The 19,669-nt window shown below is 51.9% G+C and overlaps 1 protein-coding gene across 4 annotated transcripts in view; it reads right to left on the bottom strand.

Moving 5' to 3' along the window:
• Positions 1–19,669, bottom strand: part of SSBP3 (single stranded DNA binding protein 3) — a 48,639-nt gene that overhangs the window by 12,544 nt on the left and 16,426 nt on the right. For 2 of the 4 annotated variants that reach the window (XM_065738513.1, XM_065738519.1), the window contains exon 5: positions 3,813–3,902. The exons of the other annotated variants lie outside the window; for them this stretch is intronic. In XM_065738513.1, the coding sequence (XP_065594585.1) occupies positions 3,813–3,902 (90 nt within the window). The remainder of the gene's footprint in view (positions 1–3,812; positions 3,903–19,669) is intronic. 4 annotated transcript variants of the gene reach the window in all.

The following is a 19,669-nucleotide window of genomic DNA, read 5'->3' as shown; positions in this document are numbered from 1 at the left end:
AGCGCGGAGTTCTGGTTTGAAAGAATATGTTAAACACAAGCTCTTCAGGAAACAAACCCATGTCAGCCAAAGCCAAGAACAGTCACCTCCATCTGGATGGAGCACCCGAGAGAAAGTTGACTGCAAATCCCACCATATGCTCCAGACATTCGGTACAAAAGCCTCGGGCATCCTGCTAAACTTCCAGAAAGAAGAAAAAAAACAAACCCAAACTTTCTCCAACACTTGCTTTTTCTTCTCTCCCTCTTGTAAGCCATATTTCTTCCACTCTTGCCTAGAAGAAGCCTTCCCCAACAAAAGCAGCCCCAGGAAATCTGACAGTGCTAGGTCAGCCCAGCTGCTACTCACAGCAATGGGGTTTTGGAGCACAGGCAGCAGGATGCTCAGCCATCAGTCCCTTCCCATGGGAAGCTTCATGGGAAGAGAGCACAGTGAGCGCTGCAAACTGAGGCACAGCAGTGCAGGTCCCTTCCCAACCAGCTGGGAGAGAGGATGCCCCCGGGCTGGAAGACCCTGTCCTCCCTGGCTCCAGAGGTTTCTCTGCATTAGGGGGCAGTGTAGGAACAGCAAGCGGCCGACGCTTTGTTTTGGTGCATCTCGCAGGCTAGCTGCTGATGCATAGCTAACACGGCCACAGACATTGATTTATGTGCAACTTTCCATTTCATCAGAGCCAGTGTTACCGAGCCAGGCAGGGAGCACGCATCTGGGAGGGGAGGCAGGGCAGCGGAGGTGGGGGGGGGGGGGGCTGGGATGAGCAGCCCCCTCATCCTATGCCCCCGTTATTTACTACAAGGAAGGTCTTGTGCTAATCGCTTGCAATTTTTAATTTTACCTTGTGCATTTCCCTGGCACTCCCCTTCCCCAGTGCTGGAGCAGAGGAGGCTGACGCGAGGGATCTGCAAACGGGCATCAGTTCAGCTTTCAAAACAAAAGCAAAAATGATTTCTATGACCTTTAGGAGGATGAGCAAAGGGTTTGTTTACTCATCTTAAAGGGACAAAGAGAGAGATTTAAATAAAAGCATCTACCCACGCTAGCCACGAGCTGGCCCCCCGTTAGTCAGGAACACGGCCCAACGCCAGGCGCCACAGCCTGCTGGCACCGTGTGGTGCCCAGGCATCCAAAGGGCGCCCAGGGCCTCTCCTTTCCTGTCGGGCTTCAGGAGACGCCGAGGGCTGCATTTCCCTTGGCCTTGAGCCTAAAGGTCGCTGCTGAGCTGCAGCACGGGAAAGGTTCTGACTGTGAGCTGGGCACTACAGACAGACTCCTCTCTTCTTGTCCCTGCTCCTCCAAGCTCATGCTTGTGTTTTTCTGGGCCATCAGCTCCTGAGAGCTGCCCGCCTTGCTTTTTCACTTTGCCACATGTACTTGTGGGGCTGAAGGGGTCCTTGCACCCCGGGGCAGCAGTGCAGGGTTTCTGCAGCCAGCACTGGAACAGGCTGGTTTGCCGCAACTGCCACCTCAGCTCCTGGCTGGCTGCCACCACGATGCCAGGACAGGATCCGTCCCTGCACTAGGACCTCCAGAAGCATGCTGTGCCTGCTGTCCTTAGGCAACCTGAGCCCTCTGGGTCCCTGGTGCCTGCAGTACGACGCAGAAGGGTGCAGGCAGCTCTGCACCGCCAGCTCCGCACTGCTGGAGCAAGATGCTGATGCTCCCTGATGCTCACATTCCCTCCAACCTCTATTCTCCCCATGCAGGAGATGGACTGACCAGATGGAGATCTCACCTGGTTCCTAAGGCTGGCACATAAAGGGATGGGGAGAGCCACCATAACTACTTCAGTCCTTTGCATCTCTCTCCTGTGACCTTTTTGGTTCTGCTCTCTTAAGTTCAGTGCTTTAATTTCCTTCAGAGATAAGAAATTAACCCCGAGCTGCAAACAGCTCGATGCAGAGCATCCAGCCCACCTCTGCAAGAGCTCGTCTTGAGCACGTCTTGAAGCTGCAACGAGCCAAGCACCCGCAATAAATCAGACAGGCTTTCATGGGGGTGATGTTCTGCCTGTGTTAAAAGGTGGGATTTTTCTTCTCCCCTCCTCCTCTCTTTCTCCAGGGCTGGGAGGAGAAACCAGATGTTGGAGGGCTTTCAGGAAAGGCAGTCTCTCGAGACGTCACATGCAATCCATATGCATCGGCGCCCGAACCTCCTCCTCCACACCTAAGCCAAGAGCAGCGACCACGCTCCCTCCCTCTCTTCCCAAAGCTCTGGGGGTGGGTAGCAGCTCCATGCATGGTCTGACTCTAATTCTGTAGGGTCTTCAGGAAGCCACAGCAAAGCTCCTAAGAAAGAGGGGCTGCTTCTGATTCCCCATCCCATAGGCACTGCAGCGCGGCTCCTGGCCCAGCTGCACCAAGGTGGGGGTCTGAGATGGGTTGTCTGCACTTGGGAGCAGACCCTCTGTGCCAGAACACTACGAAGAGCCAAAAAGGAAAGCGGGGGGAGGCCTCAGAAGCTGCCAGTGGGAAAATGTCAAGACCCGAGCATGAGCTGGGGCATCGCAGCTCCTCTCGTTCACCTTCTCCTCTTGGTGAAATCCAAGCCAGGCTTTTGAAGCTGTGCCCTAACTTCTTGCCAATTCTGTAACCCTCACAGATCTGTGTGAAGCGGGAGCCTGAGAGGACAGTCATCTCTGCAACGGGATGAGATCAGGACTTTTGGAAACACATTTGTTGGAAGTAGCGACTTGGCACTTGAATTGCTGGCAGCAGCTATGACCTGCGAGATAGCATCTCTTCTGCTCGCTTCATCCCGTGTCACGGAGCGCTGCTACAAGATTACTCTGTTTTAGGGTTACCAATCAATATCGGATACTCTTTATTTTGTCATACGCAAGTTCAGGAAATGGATCTCTCCAAAAAAAGCAGCAGTCCTCCTTCCCCCTTCTCCAGCTCCATGCACACAAGTTGTGATACCATGCTGATACCACTGCCATAAATCACAAGCAGTTTATCAAGTTCGCCTGTCTACTGCCCAAGAATTTCTCCCATATACAAATCACAAACCCAGATAAAAAAAAAGCAGCTTGCCAAAACAAATATCCCTTTCAACTGTTCTCCCATTTGTTACACGGACAAGTGCTTATTCCTCAAGAAGGAAGATCTTAAGTGCTTACGTCGCTACGAACCAGTGCGTATCGTGACATACAAAGAGATCGCAAAGACATGAAAAAAAAAGCCCCACACTTAGAGCTTCGAAAACTTCTTTTCCAAGCGCTGGTTGGAAACCCTTCTGTTAGCACCGTTCAGCCATACGTTACCCTGTCTTCAACCCGAGCTCAGCGTGGGAGAAGGAACGCACAAGAAAACTCTGGGGGCTTTGCTAGGTATTGGCTTACAAGGTGCCTCCATGGCATTCGGGGCCTTGCACTTGGATCGAATCCGCTTCTGCCTGCAGCCACAGCCCCCGCCAGCATTTGTTAATGCTTTCAGTTGATTGCATTTGGAAAAAATCAAGTGGTTAACCAGAGGGGGGAAAAAGTTTCAGGAATCAAAATCCAGAATGTTTTCAATTACGCACGTCTGTTAGGACCAAAGAACAAATACAATCTCAACTCAAACACAAAACAAGCAGCTTTGGAAAAAAACATCAACTGCAAATATACAGTAACCTCTTCAATTCGCTTTAGGGCCACGGAACCCAGGACGTAAACGTGCAAGGGGAGCAGGGCACTAGTTATTCACAAACAGGTCATCTACATTGGCACAGTGCTTCGCTAGGGTCCCCGTGGGGACCAACACACGGCGCTGGCGGCGCGAGCGGCCCCGTGCGCCCCGTGGACGCGGGCGCCGGGAGGAGAGGCAGCCTACCTGGAAGAAACCTGGTGGGATGGGGCCCCCGGGCATCCCGTCGTTCGGGGGAATGTTTCCAAGCACGGGACTCGGGGCGGCAGCTGCGCTCTGCGGGGAACAAAACCGGGACAAACACGTTGGGTTTGAGACAGAGTTCAGGAGCTACGTTAAGGCTTTTCGATCACTTCTCTCAGCCCGCCTCCCCCTGGCTGCTCGCTGCTTCACTTCTGTCCCCCCAGAGATGCTCCCCGTGCTACCCCAGGGCTTTCTGTTATAAAATCACACCCAACCTGTGGCTTGTTGCATCCCCACTGCAAGCCCCAGCGCGGGCACGAGCGGCTTTGCCACGAAAAAAGGAAGGGGCCAGCTGTGGGTTACCCAGACAGCCCTGCTTAGCAACTGGATTAATATTTACTTCCTGCCCGCAACGCAGGCCGATGGACAAAGGCGGTGTTCTGGCAGGGGGACCAGCCCCGGGGCTGGCCACCGAACAAAGGGCACCTGCATGGCACGGCAGGCATGTGGCTGTGGTGCCGACGAAACGCTAGTGCAGTGTAGGTCTGTGTCCAGGTGGGAAGGGGGAAAAATTGGACCTTGCCTAAACATTTCTGGTGGCAAAATGTCTCTGCCGGGTCAGGAATCATCACAAGGAACAGAACAAACACGTCGACTCTTCTCCCTGAGACTTGCACTGCTGTTTGGCTCTTGAAAATTGATGCCTCCGTTTCTGGGGTGGTTATAAATGAGCGCTGGTGATGTTAACGGGGTTTGAGTCTGGCTGATCACAGTATCAACCCCTCCACTAAGCATTACGATGAACTTAATACCCAGAGCTATGCAACGGAGCTAGCTCCACGTCCTCTGCTCACTCCAGCAGCACCCCAAGGAAATCCCATGGGCAGGAGTCTGCTCCACGTTACTCTCAACTCAGAGCTCAGGCACCGTGACTCCACCAGACCCAGAGTCCCACCAGCAGCGGGGCAAGCTCCATTCACCCACCATAACCCAGGGGGGATGAACAAAACCACGTGCACCCACTTCCAGCACCTGAGAGCTGCAAGCATCCTGCAGGACAGCACGGGCTGGCTCTCCAAACAAGGAACCTGTCTGCAAGAAATGACCCCTGCCTGTGCCCCCCATCCTGCACCCCACTGCGGGGCCAGGAGAGCAGGGCATCCCAAGCAGCCTTCCTGCAAAACCAGCAAAGGCCAGATCTGAGTGTTTTTACAGTTAATAAAAAGAAGTCCTGGCAGGAAAAATAAGCTTACCCATTCCAGGCTCTTTTTATACTTCAGACGGCAGCAAAAATAGAAAGAAGAGGGAGTGAACCCATTTCTCCCCCTTTCCATCCCCCCAAGTGGGTCAGCTATAAAAGTAAAACCAAATCTTAATCCAAGGCCATGAACATATTGCAGTTTCTCTGCAAAGCAGATGAATGTTCTTAATGCAAAAATATATAAGACCAAGCCCCCAACTGCAGCGAGCCCATTTGGAATTTCCTTTATTAAACCCTCTATCACGCAAAACGCTGCTCTCCAAAGGCGGCGAGTGGTGCAATAAAGCTGCCAAGGTGATATTTTATGGTTTCAAGAGATTTCCAGCACACCATAATCTCTTGCTGGGGAATCTCCTGCGGCAAGACCGATCCCAAGGAGCATGGGGACCATGGGGATGCCACTGGTGAGGTGCAGGGTTGGCACGGTGCAACGAGGGCAACAGTGGGCTCAGAATCTGGCCAACAGAACCACCAGGAAGCCTGGTTTGGGTATGAAGAGTGCCTGGGTCTAATAAAACAAACACAGCTTTTATGCCTTTGTGATGAACTGAAGTATGCTGCACTCCTCCTCCCTCTGCAACAGGGAGCAGGGGGAGGAGGGCGATGCAGCCAAAGAAAATCTTTAAGCAAATGCACATTTTTCCACAAAACCACAGAATATTTTTCCGCGATAAACACCCCGAAATCTCACCTATGCATTTGCCGTGTAAACGTGGATTTAACGTGCCTTGCACATGTGGCACTTGGCAGGGCTCAATAATTAAAAACCCACAAGTGCCCTGAGCATATTGTAGGATGGGAGCCAAATTGGTCAGCCCTTGATGAATGATTTACAAGGCTGCGAAGTGACATTTTATTTCTTTTTATTCCCCTCCCTATCACCACCACTAAGGTAAACACCGAGGCACCTTTCGTCGTGCTGGAGCAGTGCTGCAAAAACCCTGGACCGAGCCAAGGAAGAGGGAAAAGGAGGCACTGGGAGCAGCAGGAACAAAATGCCTGAACCCAATGCTGTTCTCCCCAATCCCAAAGATACACACTCAAGACCTGAGGGCATGCACCCCAAACCCAAGCTGCTTGCCCCAAACCCAAAGGTGTGTGTCCCAACACACCACAGACTCGCTGGAACCTTCAGCATCTAACTCCAGTAGCACTTCATACCCTCCTGGATTATTTCCACTGCTTTAGCTAGGAAACTTTTGTACACGCTCCTCCCATTTACCCACAGAACTCCACTTTCTTCCACCAAGCACCATGTCCTCAAGAAATGGGGCCCTGATGAGCAAAACCAAACCATGAATGTGATGCTGGGAGTGTCTAAGCCCATCCCTGCACCGGGGCTGGGCTTAGTGCTGGCATTTGGCTGGAGAGGGATCGAGCTAATTCATCTCAGTGCAGGGGGGCCAGCATGCCTGCACACTCACCTTTTATTAGATGGCAAATTTGCTGTGTGCTGGAAAGAAAACGCTGTTCCTAGGGCACGCATCTATAGATACATGCACACACATATGTATTTCCCATCTACAATGGATTATTTTCCCTTTTTTTTTGTGTGATGACAATCTAGATCTCAACATTTTGCTCCCAAACCTCAGCGCTCGGTTAACACAGCAACTCGGTACGCCAGCAGATGCCGTCTAAGCCTTTAAATCGCGCACTAATTGCACTAATTGAGCTAACAGTCTCTGTTTCGTCTCCCTACCCTGAGTCAACCAGCGTCTTCTGGTACTGCTGTAGAGATCCAAGCTGTTGACTGCAGTGTTATTTTGTCAGCCATTAAATGATTCATCAGAGTCATTAATTGATTTATTACTGCTGCCTGCAAGTATAGCTTTGCAAATAAAGAATGATGTAGGTCAGAAGGCAATAGAAATTGGACAAAACAACACAGCCAGGAGCTGGATACTTAAATTATCCATAGGAGTCCACTCACGGCAGCCCACTGACATCGGGCTACAGGGGGAAGAAGAGAAAAAGAACGATGTGCTGTGCAGCCAAACCCAGCATCACTCTGCTGGGATGCACTGCCACATCTCACCGCCCCGAGGACACGGTGGTGACGGGGAGGTGATGCTGGGTGCCTTGCCATGGTGCCCCCCACCCACGGGCAGTGTGTGGGGCAGTGGGATGCTAGGAGGACAGCTCTGGCCGGACAGTGTGTGCATCTTGTGTGGTGATGTGGGAAGCAGAGGCAGGAAACAGCTCTTCCAAAAGCAGAGCGTAATCGCAGGCAGCGCATGAAATTCATGTGTGTTAATGCAGGAATATGAAGCCCTGGGGCAGAAGGCTTTAAATCTTGGTTAGTTTTTTCAGCTAAAATCTATCTGGGATGTAAAAGGGCTATTAAAATAGTCTTATTTTCTTAACCTAATCCTTCGGAAGAAGCCAAGTTATTCAACTCTATTAATTGCATTTAAGAGCGGAAGGGCAGGGAGGTGGCACAGCAATGCTGTGTGCCCTCACGCTCCCATCCCAAAGCCCTGAGCTGCTTCATGCCGCCTTGGTGTCACCGCAGCCTGGGGACACCCAGCGATGCAGGCTCAGCTCCACCCTTCCATGCCAGAGGAGGGATGACAGGGACACGTCCTGCCGGGACAAGGACTGGGGTTTCATTTATTTGTCTGAGCTCTGTGCTGGGCTCGAGGGCTTGGCAGGAGCGGGTGCTGTGTGAGCCCCTCCCGGCGCCCGCCGGCTGCAGCGGTTTCCTGCCCCCCCCCCCCCCCCCCCCAGCAGATTCAACCTGCGATCAGCATCCTCCCTGTGGCACCGCCCAGGCTGACGGCTGTGGAGCTGCTCAGACCCGACGTGGGCTGGGAGTGCAGCAGAGCAGGATATGCAGGCAAGGTTTGCAGCAGTGGCCAAGAAGTTGGGGTACAGAAGCAACTCACATTTGCAGTTGCTCCGCTTGCATGCTCACACTGTGCCCTCTGTATGAGCGCAGCCCTCCGGCGCAAGCACGCAGGGGTGGTGAGCACAGAGCTGTGAGCTGGTACCTACCCAGCTGCTATTTATTGTTTGGTGTGGAGGAAATAAAACCAGTGCGTGGGTCAGGACTTAAGCAGGTCGTGTAAACAGGTACTACTGAATTAAATTGGGCTCCGGTTAAGCCTTTTCATCTCATTAAAGCTGCCTTCATCTCACACGGCGAGGTTTTAAATTTAATAGCAGGACACTCCCACACCTCGCCATAACCTGATTAACGCCGAGGGACGGCAGCACAACGCCTGTGCCACGGGGGGGGCTGTCTGCACGTCCCCACCCCGGTGTGGTGGCAGTGTCTGAGCTGCATCGGTGCAAAAGCAAAAGCAGAAACACAGTGGGGAGGCCAGGAGGATGCTGCTAGATGTGGGGGCACCTGGGCATCCTCCCAGCCTTGTAACTACAGCTCTGTAACAGGTTGCTGCCTCCTTGGAGGAACACTTCAAAACTAAACTGTGAGCAACAGCAAAATCGGTGCTTACACCATTTTTGCAACTTTCCCTTCCCTCACCTCCCAGTGCACGCCGCTCTGCTCCCTGGGACAGCTCCCACTTGCTGCCAGGGCTAAGCAAAGGCGAGGACAGATCTGGTTTACCTGCAACCCTGAGCTTGTCGACCGAGTGCATGGGGAAGGAGAGCAGCCAGGGTGAGTGCATGGGGCGACTGCTGTCCCTGCTCCTTGAAAAAGAAACAAAACCCTCCCCCGTATCTTCACATCTGAAAGCTAAGCTTTAAAAAAGACCAAAAAAAAAAAAGAAAAGAAAAAAAAAAGCCAAAACATTCAATGCTGTTCCAAGCTTATACAGTTTTTTTTCCCTCCTTGTAAAGGATAATCTGAGACAGCAGCTCCAACAGAGCAGCTCCAGCCACAAAACAATAGGATTTTAATCTCTTAAGTAGGCGGCCCCCTTATCCCCGGGAAGGAAACCCCTTCAGTCATTTACAAGTTTGTAAATAAGGATCTTGGTAGCATCTCGCGGACATCTGCTCCGCAATCCTGACAGTGTTACTGCTAACATTTACAAACATCCTTACGCAAACACACATCACTCTCTGCTGATCTTGCTTTATCTAAATATATCCCAAGGAAATAACTTGGCAGGGCTGCAAAATTTCACAGCAACCGAATTAAAGGGGAGAAGGGAAAAAAGTAAAGGGGGGTGGGAGGGGAAAGGAAAGGGATAAAAGCATGGGGTGCGGGAGGCTGAACACAGCCCGCCTTGGTTCTGCATGTGATGAAAGGGAACTTCTGGGAAGTTCAGTAGTGGGATCCCAGCTTTGGTGTGGGCTCTCAGAGCCTTCCTGCTGCCCCACGGCTCGGCCGGACATCCCTCAATTAGCTGCTGTAAATACTCAGGTATTAATTACTAGCTATTCTCCTCTAATAATTCCAGCAACAGAAGCGCCAAGCTCTTTTCCAGCAATCGATACTATCCATCTGAGGGTCCACCTGCCAAAAAAGTTATATAAAATAATTATATAAATTTTTCATTAGATAATGCAATTGCTTTGGACTATTAATCTACTGCCCATCCATCAGCGCGGGGTGCCCAGCTCCTCCAGAGGCCATGCTGCTGCAGGGCGAAGCAATCTGTATTTTCTCCCACACCAGAAGCTTAGTTGCTCCCCCTGGATTTGCTCTCACGCAAACTTTGCAGGTAGCTCACAGACTGATTCTGGGGTCTCTCCTTTGAAAACAATAGGGAAAACGTGCTGGCAGCAACTCGTTGGAGTTTGCACTGAAGCTGTGTGTCTCAGACCAGGTGGCCCAACGCTCCCCAGGTTGAGTTCTTCTATTTGTAAAGCCAGAATTAAGGAAAAAAAAAAAATCAAGGAAAACCACCCCCAGCTGCTCCCAGCCCACGGGCCAGGATTTGGGGGCAGGTTCCTTCAAAGACAGGTTTCGGCTCTAAGCCCATCAGGACAGGGACCTGATCTTGTTTGTGACGTGCCACGCAGCTCTGACGCTATGTAAACATTAATAAACTGAAAGCACGCCGCGCAGCTTTCATTTTCCTTTAAACCAGGAGGCTGTTGGCTCTGGCAGATAGGCTTCTGCTTCACAGTGCCTATACAAATCGCTGCTTCTGTTTTCTCTGCCTTGTTATAGTTTGAAATTGCCAAGTAAATTTTGGAAGGGGTTTTGAGCAAGGCAAGACTTAAATCGGTAATTTAATTGAAAAAGAAAAAAAAAAAATAGGGACATAATCCACAGCTTTAGAAAAATGCCACACCGCTGCACCAGGTGCACTGAAGAGCAGAGCTTCCCCTTGTCCCAAGGATGCACTAGCATCCAATGGGGACAATGCCAATCTCTGGGCTAGGCAGCACACTGCAGCGTGCCTCCAGGGCGTCCAGCACAGGAGTGACTGGCACACGAAGACGTACTGACAATACTTTTCATTTTTCCTTCTTTGTTGGCCCTTGGCATTCCACCTGGCTGATCTCACCCATGAAGCCCGCTCAACGCACGCAGCTTTAGCTGAGCGCCAAGCAATACACTAAAGGGTGGGTCGGAAGGGCACCTAACCCTGACCCAAACCCCCCTGCAGGAACCCCGGCGGTGTGGGGTTTTTTTTCTGTGTGTGTTTTAGCAGGAAACAACGTCACCTCCACCGAAGCCAGCCAATTCCATGGCTGGGAGGCAGGACGCTCCCCATCACAAAGCAGGACGGCCCCGCGCACCAACCCGACTTTGTGTATTATCTCCTGCCACGGGGAAAGGGGAAATTAATGCAAATACTATGGACATTCTCCCATTCTTGTCGTGCATTTGAATGCCAAAATATCACATTTGCTTAAGCCTATTTTACTGCTAGCAGCTGGCTGTTATTATTCCCCAACACCAAAGGCAAGGGTGAGAGAGTCGGTCCCGAGCAGGTGAACGCCATCTGCCCGTCCCCGACAAGATGCCCGCTTCCCTAAGACAAAAAGCCAGCAGCTCAGCAGTGGTGTTGTGTGGGACCAAGGGCTGAACTCTGTGGTCCTCGTGGGTCCTCTCCAATCCCCACCAGCAGCACCCCAGAGCACCCTAAAGCCACATTTGGGCTGTGCACCCTTCCTGCTTCTCCAGCATGTCCCACCCTGAGATGTTCCCCCACAGCAGGACCCCAACAGGGCACACCCCCATGTTTTCAAGAGGAAGCTCACCGAAAAACCAACCTCACACCAAGACGAGCGTGACTGCCCGTTCCTGTTTTCTTCCCCATTTTTAACGGCAGAGTTTGTTTTTTATAGTTATTTGTAGGGGCTGCCCCAAAAAATACTGTTTCCCAGGTCCAGTAATTGCTGGAGGCGTTTGAAAATTAATAGAGCAGCTCGAGTGGAGGACAGGAGGAGTAAATCTGACGTAAGCTGCCGTGTAATTCAGCACAGCGTGCACTCACGGGTGGCTTTCTTCACACCCATTGGAGACAGAGGCCAACGGAGCCTGGAGGCCGGTCGGCAACCCAGCAGCAACACAGAGGGATTTTTCAGGTGGAGCAAAAGCATTTCATTTGCAGCATGGCTCTAACTACAGTAGGTGTGCTCTGTGGGAGGATACGAGGTGTGCAGCCCTGGGATGGGGGTGGAATCCAGCATATAAATCTACGAAGGGAAAGGCAGTACATCCTCATCTACGTACCAAAAACACACAAGGATACCAAGGACAAATTATTACGGCCTTTCCTAGCTACTCTTAGCCAAGGGCAGCTTGTTTTTCCCCTTCTAAGGGAGGGAACGTAGAGATGTTATGCCGAGCTCCCAGCCCAGCGTACCCAACATAGACTGGGTGCCTCCAGACCTGCCAGGAAGAGGTTCCGATAGAAGTGCCTTTTGTTCATCTATTTCTGAGAGCTCACAGAACACTTTGGTGGGTTGAAACGCCAAGCTGTGTTTCCCTTACAGCTTACAAAACGTAATTACTGCACTTGTAAGAGAAGCTCTCCCCATCCGAAGGTGGTTAATACAAACTCTGCATTTATGAACTAGGAGCTTTCCGAAGCAGGCACTGGAGGAGGTACCTTATAAAACCAGTGCGCAAACCCCTGCCCCTTGACCCAACCATAAACTATTACGTGAAGCAGGAAAACTTAAAGTCTTGGGAGCATAAGAAAAAATGCACTGCAGGCTTCCAGGCAGCAGAAGGGGGAGGAATGAAAATGTCGGGTACCGCTGCAAGGTCTTACGTAGAGTTAAGACAATCCTGCTGCAGAGTGGGTGGGCACAGGGTCCATCAGATTAATGGGAATGAGGGGCTAGGGTGAGCCTGGCTGCTCCAAGGGATGAAGATGATGGATGGGGTGGCGATGGTGATGGGAGCTGCGCCCACAAGCAAGCAGTGATTTGCTAAGGATGGTGGCCACGAGCTGCAGGATGAAGATTCCTGCTCAGGTTTTCTCCCTCATTTTCACTCCCTGTCTGACAGCCATAAAGAAGAGCTGTTCCTCTGTGTCACCGTCCTGGGAAAACTTCTGCCAGCCGCAGCGAGGAAGTGACATCAGGGCCGAGGGGCTTTTGTGCACGCAGCCCCCCGCCAAGCTGCACAAAGAGCCAGGAGCTTTCTAAAGGCTCCCGTGGCAGGGAAGGGCCTCTCCGTCTTCCCCCAGGCTCCAGCTTTTGTATGGCCCTCAGATCCATCAGCTCTGCTCAGAGCCCGGCCTCCTCTGCCCGCAGTGGCTGCAGATTTCACCTCTGGGTGAGAGCAGGGAGAAAGGAGGGGGCAGCGAGCATCGCATGGTGGGGGCACGGGGGGGGGGAGCTGGGAGGAACAACAGAACGCACTCGGAGGACAGACAGGCGGCGGCTCAGAAAAGTGCATCGCCGAGGAGACGTTGGGGGCTCTGCCAAGAAGAAAAAAGCGTCTTCCCGCTCGCAAAACAAGAGTTAATTATAGAAAAAAAAAAGAACAAAAAAAAAAAAAGAAAGAAAAGAAAGAGGAAGAGGAAAGCGTTAAAACCATCTGTGCCACAGGGAAGAGGCCGGGGCTGTGTGCGGGTCCCTTCCCCGCAGCCGCCCTGTCGGCAGGGCCACGGCACGGCGTCCCCCAGCCCACCTCGCCCCGTGGTAACTGCTGCACAAATATTTACCTAGCTGGTTTTTAAACAAAACTGAAAAGCCCGAGAGTTTAAAGTCCACGTCCCGAACTGCTCCGGTCTCACAGTTGTGTTACCGCCGCCCGCGCTCCTGGCTTCTACAGAAATTCCTAGCAACTGGCTGAAACAGCACTCAGTTCCTAAAGAAACGAGCCAAGCCATTAGGACCTTGTGTGGTGGCGGCAGCCCGGTGCTACCGGATTTTGGAGGAGAGCGACTGCTCCTCCAACATCCCGAGCACGCGATGGGTACCACGCCAGCAAAGGAAAACCCGCACGATGCTCTCCCCCCTTTGGGGGAAGGACTATTTTGGCACATGACTGCTGGCAGAGGAGATGGAAGGGCCTGTTAGAGCTGGAGGGACGGGCAGCGGCACCGCTGCTGCGCCGTGCGGTACTGGGGACAGTCGGGCTGAACGATGCCTGAACATGCAACCAGTTCATTGCGGAGGAGCCCTCATGCTGATGAGCTCGTATATAGATTCACCGCAGAAAATAATTAGCTATAATTAAGGGCTTCTGGTTTATGGCTCAACCAATTGTTTAAACAGCAGAGCCCTGTTCAAATTAAGTTCAGGACTTGCCAATAAATATTTCTTTACTGTGTTACAGCTTAGTTTCAAACTCCTGCTCCAAGCAACCAGTCCTTGCTGCAGAGGGACCAACACTGCTTTCTCCTGCGAGGAAGCACAGAGCCATCGCAGACACACAATGTGCTTGGCTGGATGCAGCACAAACCTGCTGGGGGCAAGAGGGAGGAGAGGAGGAGAATGGCTGGAAAAAACCTGCTGGGGGCTGGAGAAGACATCAGCAGATGAACCAGGGTGGAGTTCAAAGGTTTGGGGTGGGGACCGCAGCAACGGAGCTGTGCTCACTGTTCCGACTGGCACCGAATCGCAATACCTTATCCAAATTCTGGGAGATGCAGACAGAGAGGGAAACAGCACTACTCAAACCTACTCTCAGATGGATGAGTATTTTGGCTCAGACAGCATACGCAGCAGCTTCAGGCCCCTCCATGCAGCATCCACCACTGCATGTCCCCTTGCTCCCACCCCACCTGCAGCGCTCTCCCTATGGAGAACATATGGCACGTCGCACGTAATTAGAGACATAATGAGCAGAAATAATAAGCAAGTTTGGTTTCTCCTTCACCACGTGCTCCTCTTAGAAAGCTATTGCTCCTCTATCTTCAACACTAAGTCGAAAACATCACACCAGAATGAGTTCTTCAACACTCATCTGTGGGAGCCCTAAACACTGAGCACCTCCTGTCCTCTCTCCCCAAAATACCCTATTCTCCAGTTTGCAGCAACATACATACACATACTTCGTATCATCAGACCAGGGAAGTCGACTCGAACTAAGTTCAAGACTGCCTCTCTTGCACCAGCTCATAGGTTTTGCATTTTGGGAAGACAGGGCGAAACAGAGTTAAATGTGAAGATCAATATTCATATTGAGAAAGCATCTAATAGGTTTCAGTTGGTTAAGTAGCTTTGAGATTTTTGCCTTGAAATGCCACGCTGCAGGCATGGCCATACACTGTCCAGATGCACTCTGAGGGTAATTTATAGAACTGTGCTCTCTGGAGTAAAGAACCATTGAGGGAAATATCAGGTTAGTAGGGTAGCTACTACTGGTCTGGGTGAAAACCTGGAAGCTGCTTCACAAAGTATGAACCATGAGGCTTTTTTCCCCCCGATTTCTACTAAAATCAGCTCCATTAACCCTATCTAGATGGGGAGGGATCTGTAGGTGCACCACCGTCCCCAGAGAGCCAAAGCCATTGCAATCCTGAAGCCTGAGCAAGCTGAAACCATCACTAACTAAAGCTTGAGACTCCGGCAGCCTTACCTCTTTGCACCCACAGCCCCTGAGGGAGGTGGCTCCTGGTGCCACTGCTCTTTTGGGAGAAACCTGGTTGTAGGGATGGATGAGCACGCAGAGCAACTCCAGGGCCAGAGACGCTCTGCCTTGGGCAGGCAAAGCCACAGTGATTTAGCACCTCAGAACAAGCATCTACAGAACGCCTGTAAATCTGCCTAGTGAGGATGTTTCCTGAGAGCTGTTTTTAAGATGGATTACCTGAAATCAGGCCAAATTGGTCTCACCAGTTCAGCCCAGCACGGAAGAGCCTCTTACAGGGCAGGGGAATACCATGGATGGGGAGGTCACTAGCAGGCTGAGATATGGGGATGGCAAAGCCACTCTGCAAGGCCAGATCAAGGCTCACAGCCAGGGAAGAGAAGAAAGCTCAGAAACCCCTGGAAACAGATCCATGACTCTCCTTTGGACCTGGGAGCATCCTCCTGCGTGCTGCTGCACCCAAGGGGACCACTGGCACTGGTGGCTGGGGCTTGTCACAAGCATCATCTAGGAGCACTGTGGGAAACATACACAGAAAATGACCGTACCATAAACCAACTCAACTTTATGACATGAACATTTTAAGACGTAGCAAGAGCCTTTGTACTGTGGACATAGCTGCAATATATCAGTCAGCGATCACTTACACCAAGATCTAGCACTCTAGATTTTGCAGCAAAGGCTGACTTAAAGACCCATATCAAATACATTATGATACCACTGTTTCCTGTTACCCATGCTGATGATTCAATTAATTTAAAAACAGCAGTGAAATTTAATTTCTCCATTAACCCTGCAGTCCCCAACAACGGTGGACAGGAGAGAGCAGCAGCCTGCCCAGGTCTGCCTAGGCCTGAGGGAATGGGAGGAAACATAGATGAGAGATGAGTGAGACACGGGGAAACCCCGGGCAGCACAAGGCCTTTCCTAACCCCTTCGTAGGAACAGCAGGAAAGATGGGATAGGAACCAAGTGACTGCAGGATAGCATCTTTGAAGTGTTTTAGCCTAAAAACACTTTTGCACAAACAACTCACTCTTCAGCTCCTGCTTTCTTTGCGCTAGCGCAGCTCAAATGAAGCTAGAAAAAAACAGACATGATACAGAGCCCTGGATGTCCGTCTCCTCCCCACCAGCTTTGACCTGCTGCCTGTGGATCGAGCAAAGGACAGCAATAACAACACGAACACGAGCAAGGCGACCGAGCCATCGTGGGATGTGCAGCCTCCTGCTGCCAGCATCCATCCCTCCCTCCTGCCACAGAGCCGCGGGAGCCTGCCCAGGTCTCGCCTCGCAGGCATCAGTAGGGCTAAGGGTTAACAGAGACCGTCGGAAGGAGCGTGAACTCAATGAAGGCAAGCTGTTCTTTTGGGGGGGATGGGGGAAAAGGTTGCCCTTTCAATATCTGCATTAATGGTTTCCATAAAACGACCGCCTTCCGGATGGCCGAGTGCGTGTCCGTCCGCCTCAGTCCTCAGGTCAAGCAGGGCTCACCCATGTCTTGCCGGGGCCGCAGAGCTCGCCGTGGAGGAACAGGCAGAAGCGACACGGCTGCCTGGCAAGCTTCCCTCCTTGACACGCAGCCGGAGAAGAATAGTCAGCCTAACCAGAGCCCTCCCATCTGCTTTTGTTTTCCAACGTGTGCTTCAGTCCTGGGCTCCGCTAAGCCCCTGAAGTCAGCGGGCATCTGTTCTCCTCCACCCATCGCAATCTGCCAGAGACTGCCACTCTGACAGCCATCAATCACGCCGTAATGTGCTGACCACAAGACCCAGTGGGACATAATTTTCAAGTCAAATGCAGCAGTTAGCATAAAATAAAGCACGGCCCTGTTTTTATGATTCTGCAGCTGCAGCTAGGGACTCTGTATGCAACAAAAGTGAGGGGGAAAAAAGGCGCAGGAAAATGGCAATTCTACTCTTCTGAGTCATAACAATTATGACGTTGTGATAAGAAACGTTTTCTATGAATTTTTAAGTACCAGTAATCCTGTTTTGCAATTGTCCCCTGGGAACAAGGCGACAGATTGAATGGGGCTGACAGTTATTTCCATCCTGACAAACACGGCTCCGACTCGCCGTCTCCTCCCCTGCCCTCCCTGCGCAATGCTCCGCGCAGAACTTCCCGGCCCCTTTCCAGCACAGAGCCTCACGGACCCCGAGGAGCAGTGCTGCGTGGGGGTCTGCTCAGCAGCGTGCCCTGACAGCTAGAAGGGCCAACGGGGCCCCAGGGAGCACCAGGCCCAGAGCAGAGGGGGCCGACGGGCAGCACTGAGCTCTGCTCTCCAGGCACGGCGACAGGGCCCGAGGGAATGGCACAGAGTGAGGGGAGCTCAGGGAGCTCTCAGCCATAAGGTTTGGGTGGTTCCACATAGAGCCAGGAGCTGGGCTGTGATCCCTTCCAGCCTGGGACACGGTGTGACTCCGTGAAGGGTTGCCCTCGGTGCCCTCTTGCACCCAGCAGAAGCAGAGCTGTCTGCCCAGCACAACCCAGACCCTAAGCCCGTATTTATTCGTACACCCACAAAGCTGCCTTCAGCTGTGCACACGAGGAGGAACAGAGTGAAGTCTTTCTGGCACAAACGCACATAACCGTTCATAAAAGCTGCAGCTCTGAGTTACAAGGCAACACAAACACTTTGGACACCTCTGCTCCATATGTGGCAGCTGGCCTCACCCGATCTCACCACTAGCATCAAGCCAGGGTCAGCACTGCTCCACCATTCAGAGTGCCCAAAAACGCAGTCAGGAGCCTTCAAAACCCAAAGATTTACCAAAGATTTATCTTGCTGACATCGAGATGGACCGCAAAAGAACGCAGGAAAAGACACCTTTCAATAGAGTACTTTAAAGCAGGAACGAAATCACCTCCTCTGTAAAACGTACGCCAGTGTCAGAATCAGTGCACGCCAATGACTTTGTTTTGCAGGGAACCAGATAAATAATGGATGACGAAGGAGAGCTGCCTCAGCTCTGCTCTGGGCAGCCCTTCCCCATGCACTCAGCTTGCAGCCCCTGGGGCAGGCACTGGCCCCGGCTCTCACACCCTGACACAGTGATGGGGCCCTCTCCAGCAGCAGCCATGAAGAACTCAAAGATATGCCCATAAAACCCAATAAAAAGGAAAAAAATAAATCAGCCTCTCCATCTCTCCCTGCGCTCAGACCCAGAACAACACCAACGTTCCCCACTCCCCTGCACAAATAAGGCCTGTGCTCCCTGCTCACCTACAAAGGAAGCCTGGGCCTTTAAGCGTTATATAGCCAGAAGACATTAAAAACAGCCTGTCAATTTAGATGCAAATTTATTTTAGATGCGACAGAGGGCTTACAAAAGAAGGTGCACTATATGCTGTTTTCTTCTGCTAACACTATTGTGATGTGGCTCCCAAGTGTATTAGAGCGTATTAGGATGGGTGACTGGGTAGCTCGTGGGATTGGTAATGGGATACTGAGACTTTCACCTCCAGGTCAGCCTCCGGTGCAAATCCAGCCCAGCTCAGCAGCGATGGGAAGCCTTCACAGTCCCAAGGCTGCTCATGTTGGTGGCTGGCAGAGCAGGGCTGGTGCAGAAGTGTGGACCACCATCACTCCAAACCCTGCTTTTCCACCAACCAGCTCCACTCCCTGTTTCCCTGCCCTCCCTCGCTGCGCTCATCCACACTCTCTACCACAGAAGTCACCCCTAGTGCTGCATGCCTGCTTTCCTGCTTTGTTTTGCCTTCTCCAAACCCCACACCCAGAGAGATGCTGCCTGCAAAGGAGCCACGCTTCCCTGCCTGTCACCTTCCCAAGCATTTTGGAAATGAGCAGGGCTGGTAACGAGAACAAAACCTCTCATTTGCTTGGGCTTTGATTACACGGAGGTACGAAGTATATCACAGAAACTGCCTGACAGGAGTTTTATTTAGGTCTCATTAATCTCACCAAAACATCCGCGGCGCTCTGTGCTTCCAGGCAAGGCAGCTGTGGGTGCAGGACACATGGATGCACTGCAGTGTGCCAGAACAGAGCCCCGCACAGCCCCGCTCCTGGGGCAGCACCATAACCACTGCTGCAGAAAGTTTGGCTCTGGCCAATGGCGGGCGTCTCTTTAATCAATTCAAATCGCATTTTCTGGAGATAAGTGTCACACTCTCAGCTGCCAATAAAAAGCAAGCTGGACAGTAGCAAAGAACCCCATGCACGCTGCAAAGTCACCGTGCAAGCTTGCAGGGTGATTATTTATAGCATTTCCCCCTGCAAAAAACAAAAATAATCATTTCAGCCTAATTACTGAATTTCAGAACGGGGGTAACCAAAGCTCCCTGAGCTGCTGCCCCGCCAGCTCCCCAGGGCTGCCCTCTGGGATGGTGTCTGCAGTCAAGTGTGTGTAGGGAAAGGTGTTGAGCACGCCATCAGCATGGGCAGCATTTCAGGGACACAGGGTCTCAGCAAGGACTTGTTTTACGGATATAACCTTACACACAGGACCATGGCGTTAAGCAGGGGCCCCAAGAAGGTCCCTGCTAGCACATTCCCAGTTGAAGTGCTCAGCCAAAAGGCTGGTGTTCAACACCTGACTCACAGAATCGTAGGGAAACAACTAGAAGGGACCAATCTCTGCCAGCATCTGACCATGCACACAAAGTGTTATGCAGGATGGTAACACGCATGGGGAAACACCAAATAGGGTTCCTC

The sequence above is a fragment of the Cyrtonyx montezumae genome, unplaced genomic scaffold (genome assembly GCF_038088225.1).
Source record: "Cyrtonyx montezumae isolate F1298 unplaced genomic scaffold, pur_monq_1.0 scaffold_1, whole genome shotgun sequence".
NCBI lineage: Eukaryota > Metazoa > Chordata > Aves > Galliformes > Odontophoridae > Cyrtonyx > Cyrtonyx montezumae.
This window is presented reverse-complemented; position numbering and strand designations above follow the sequence as displayed.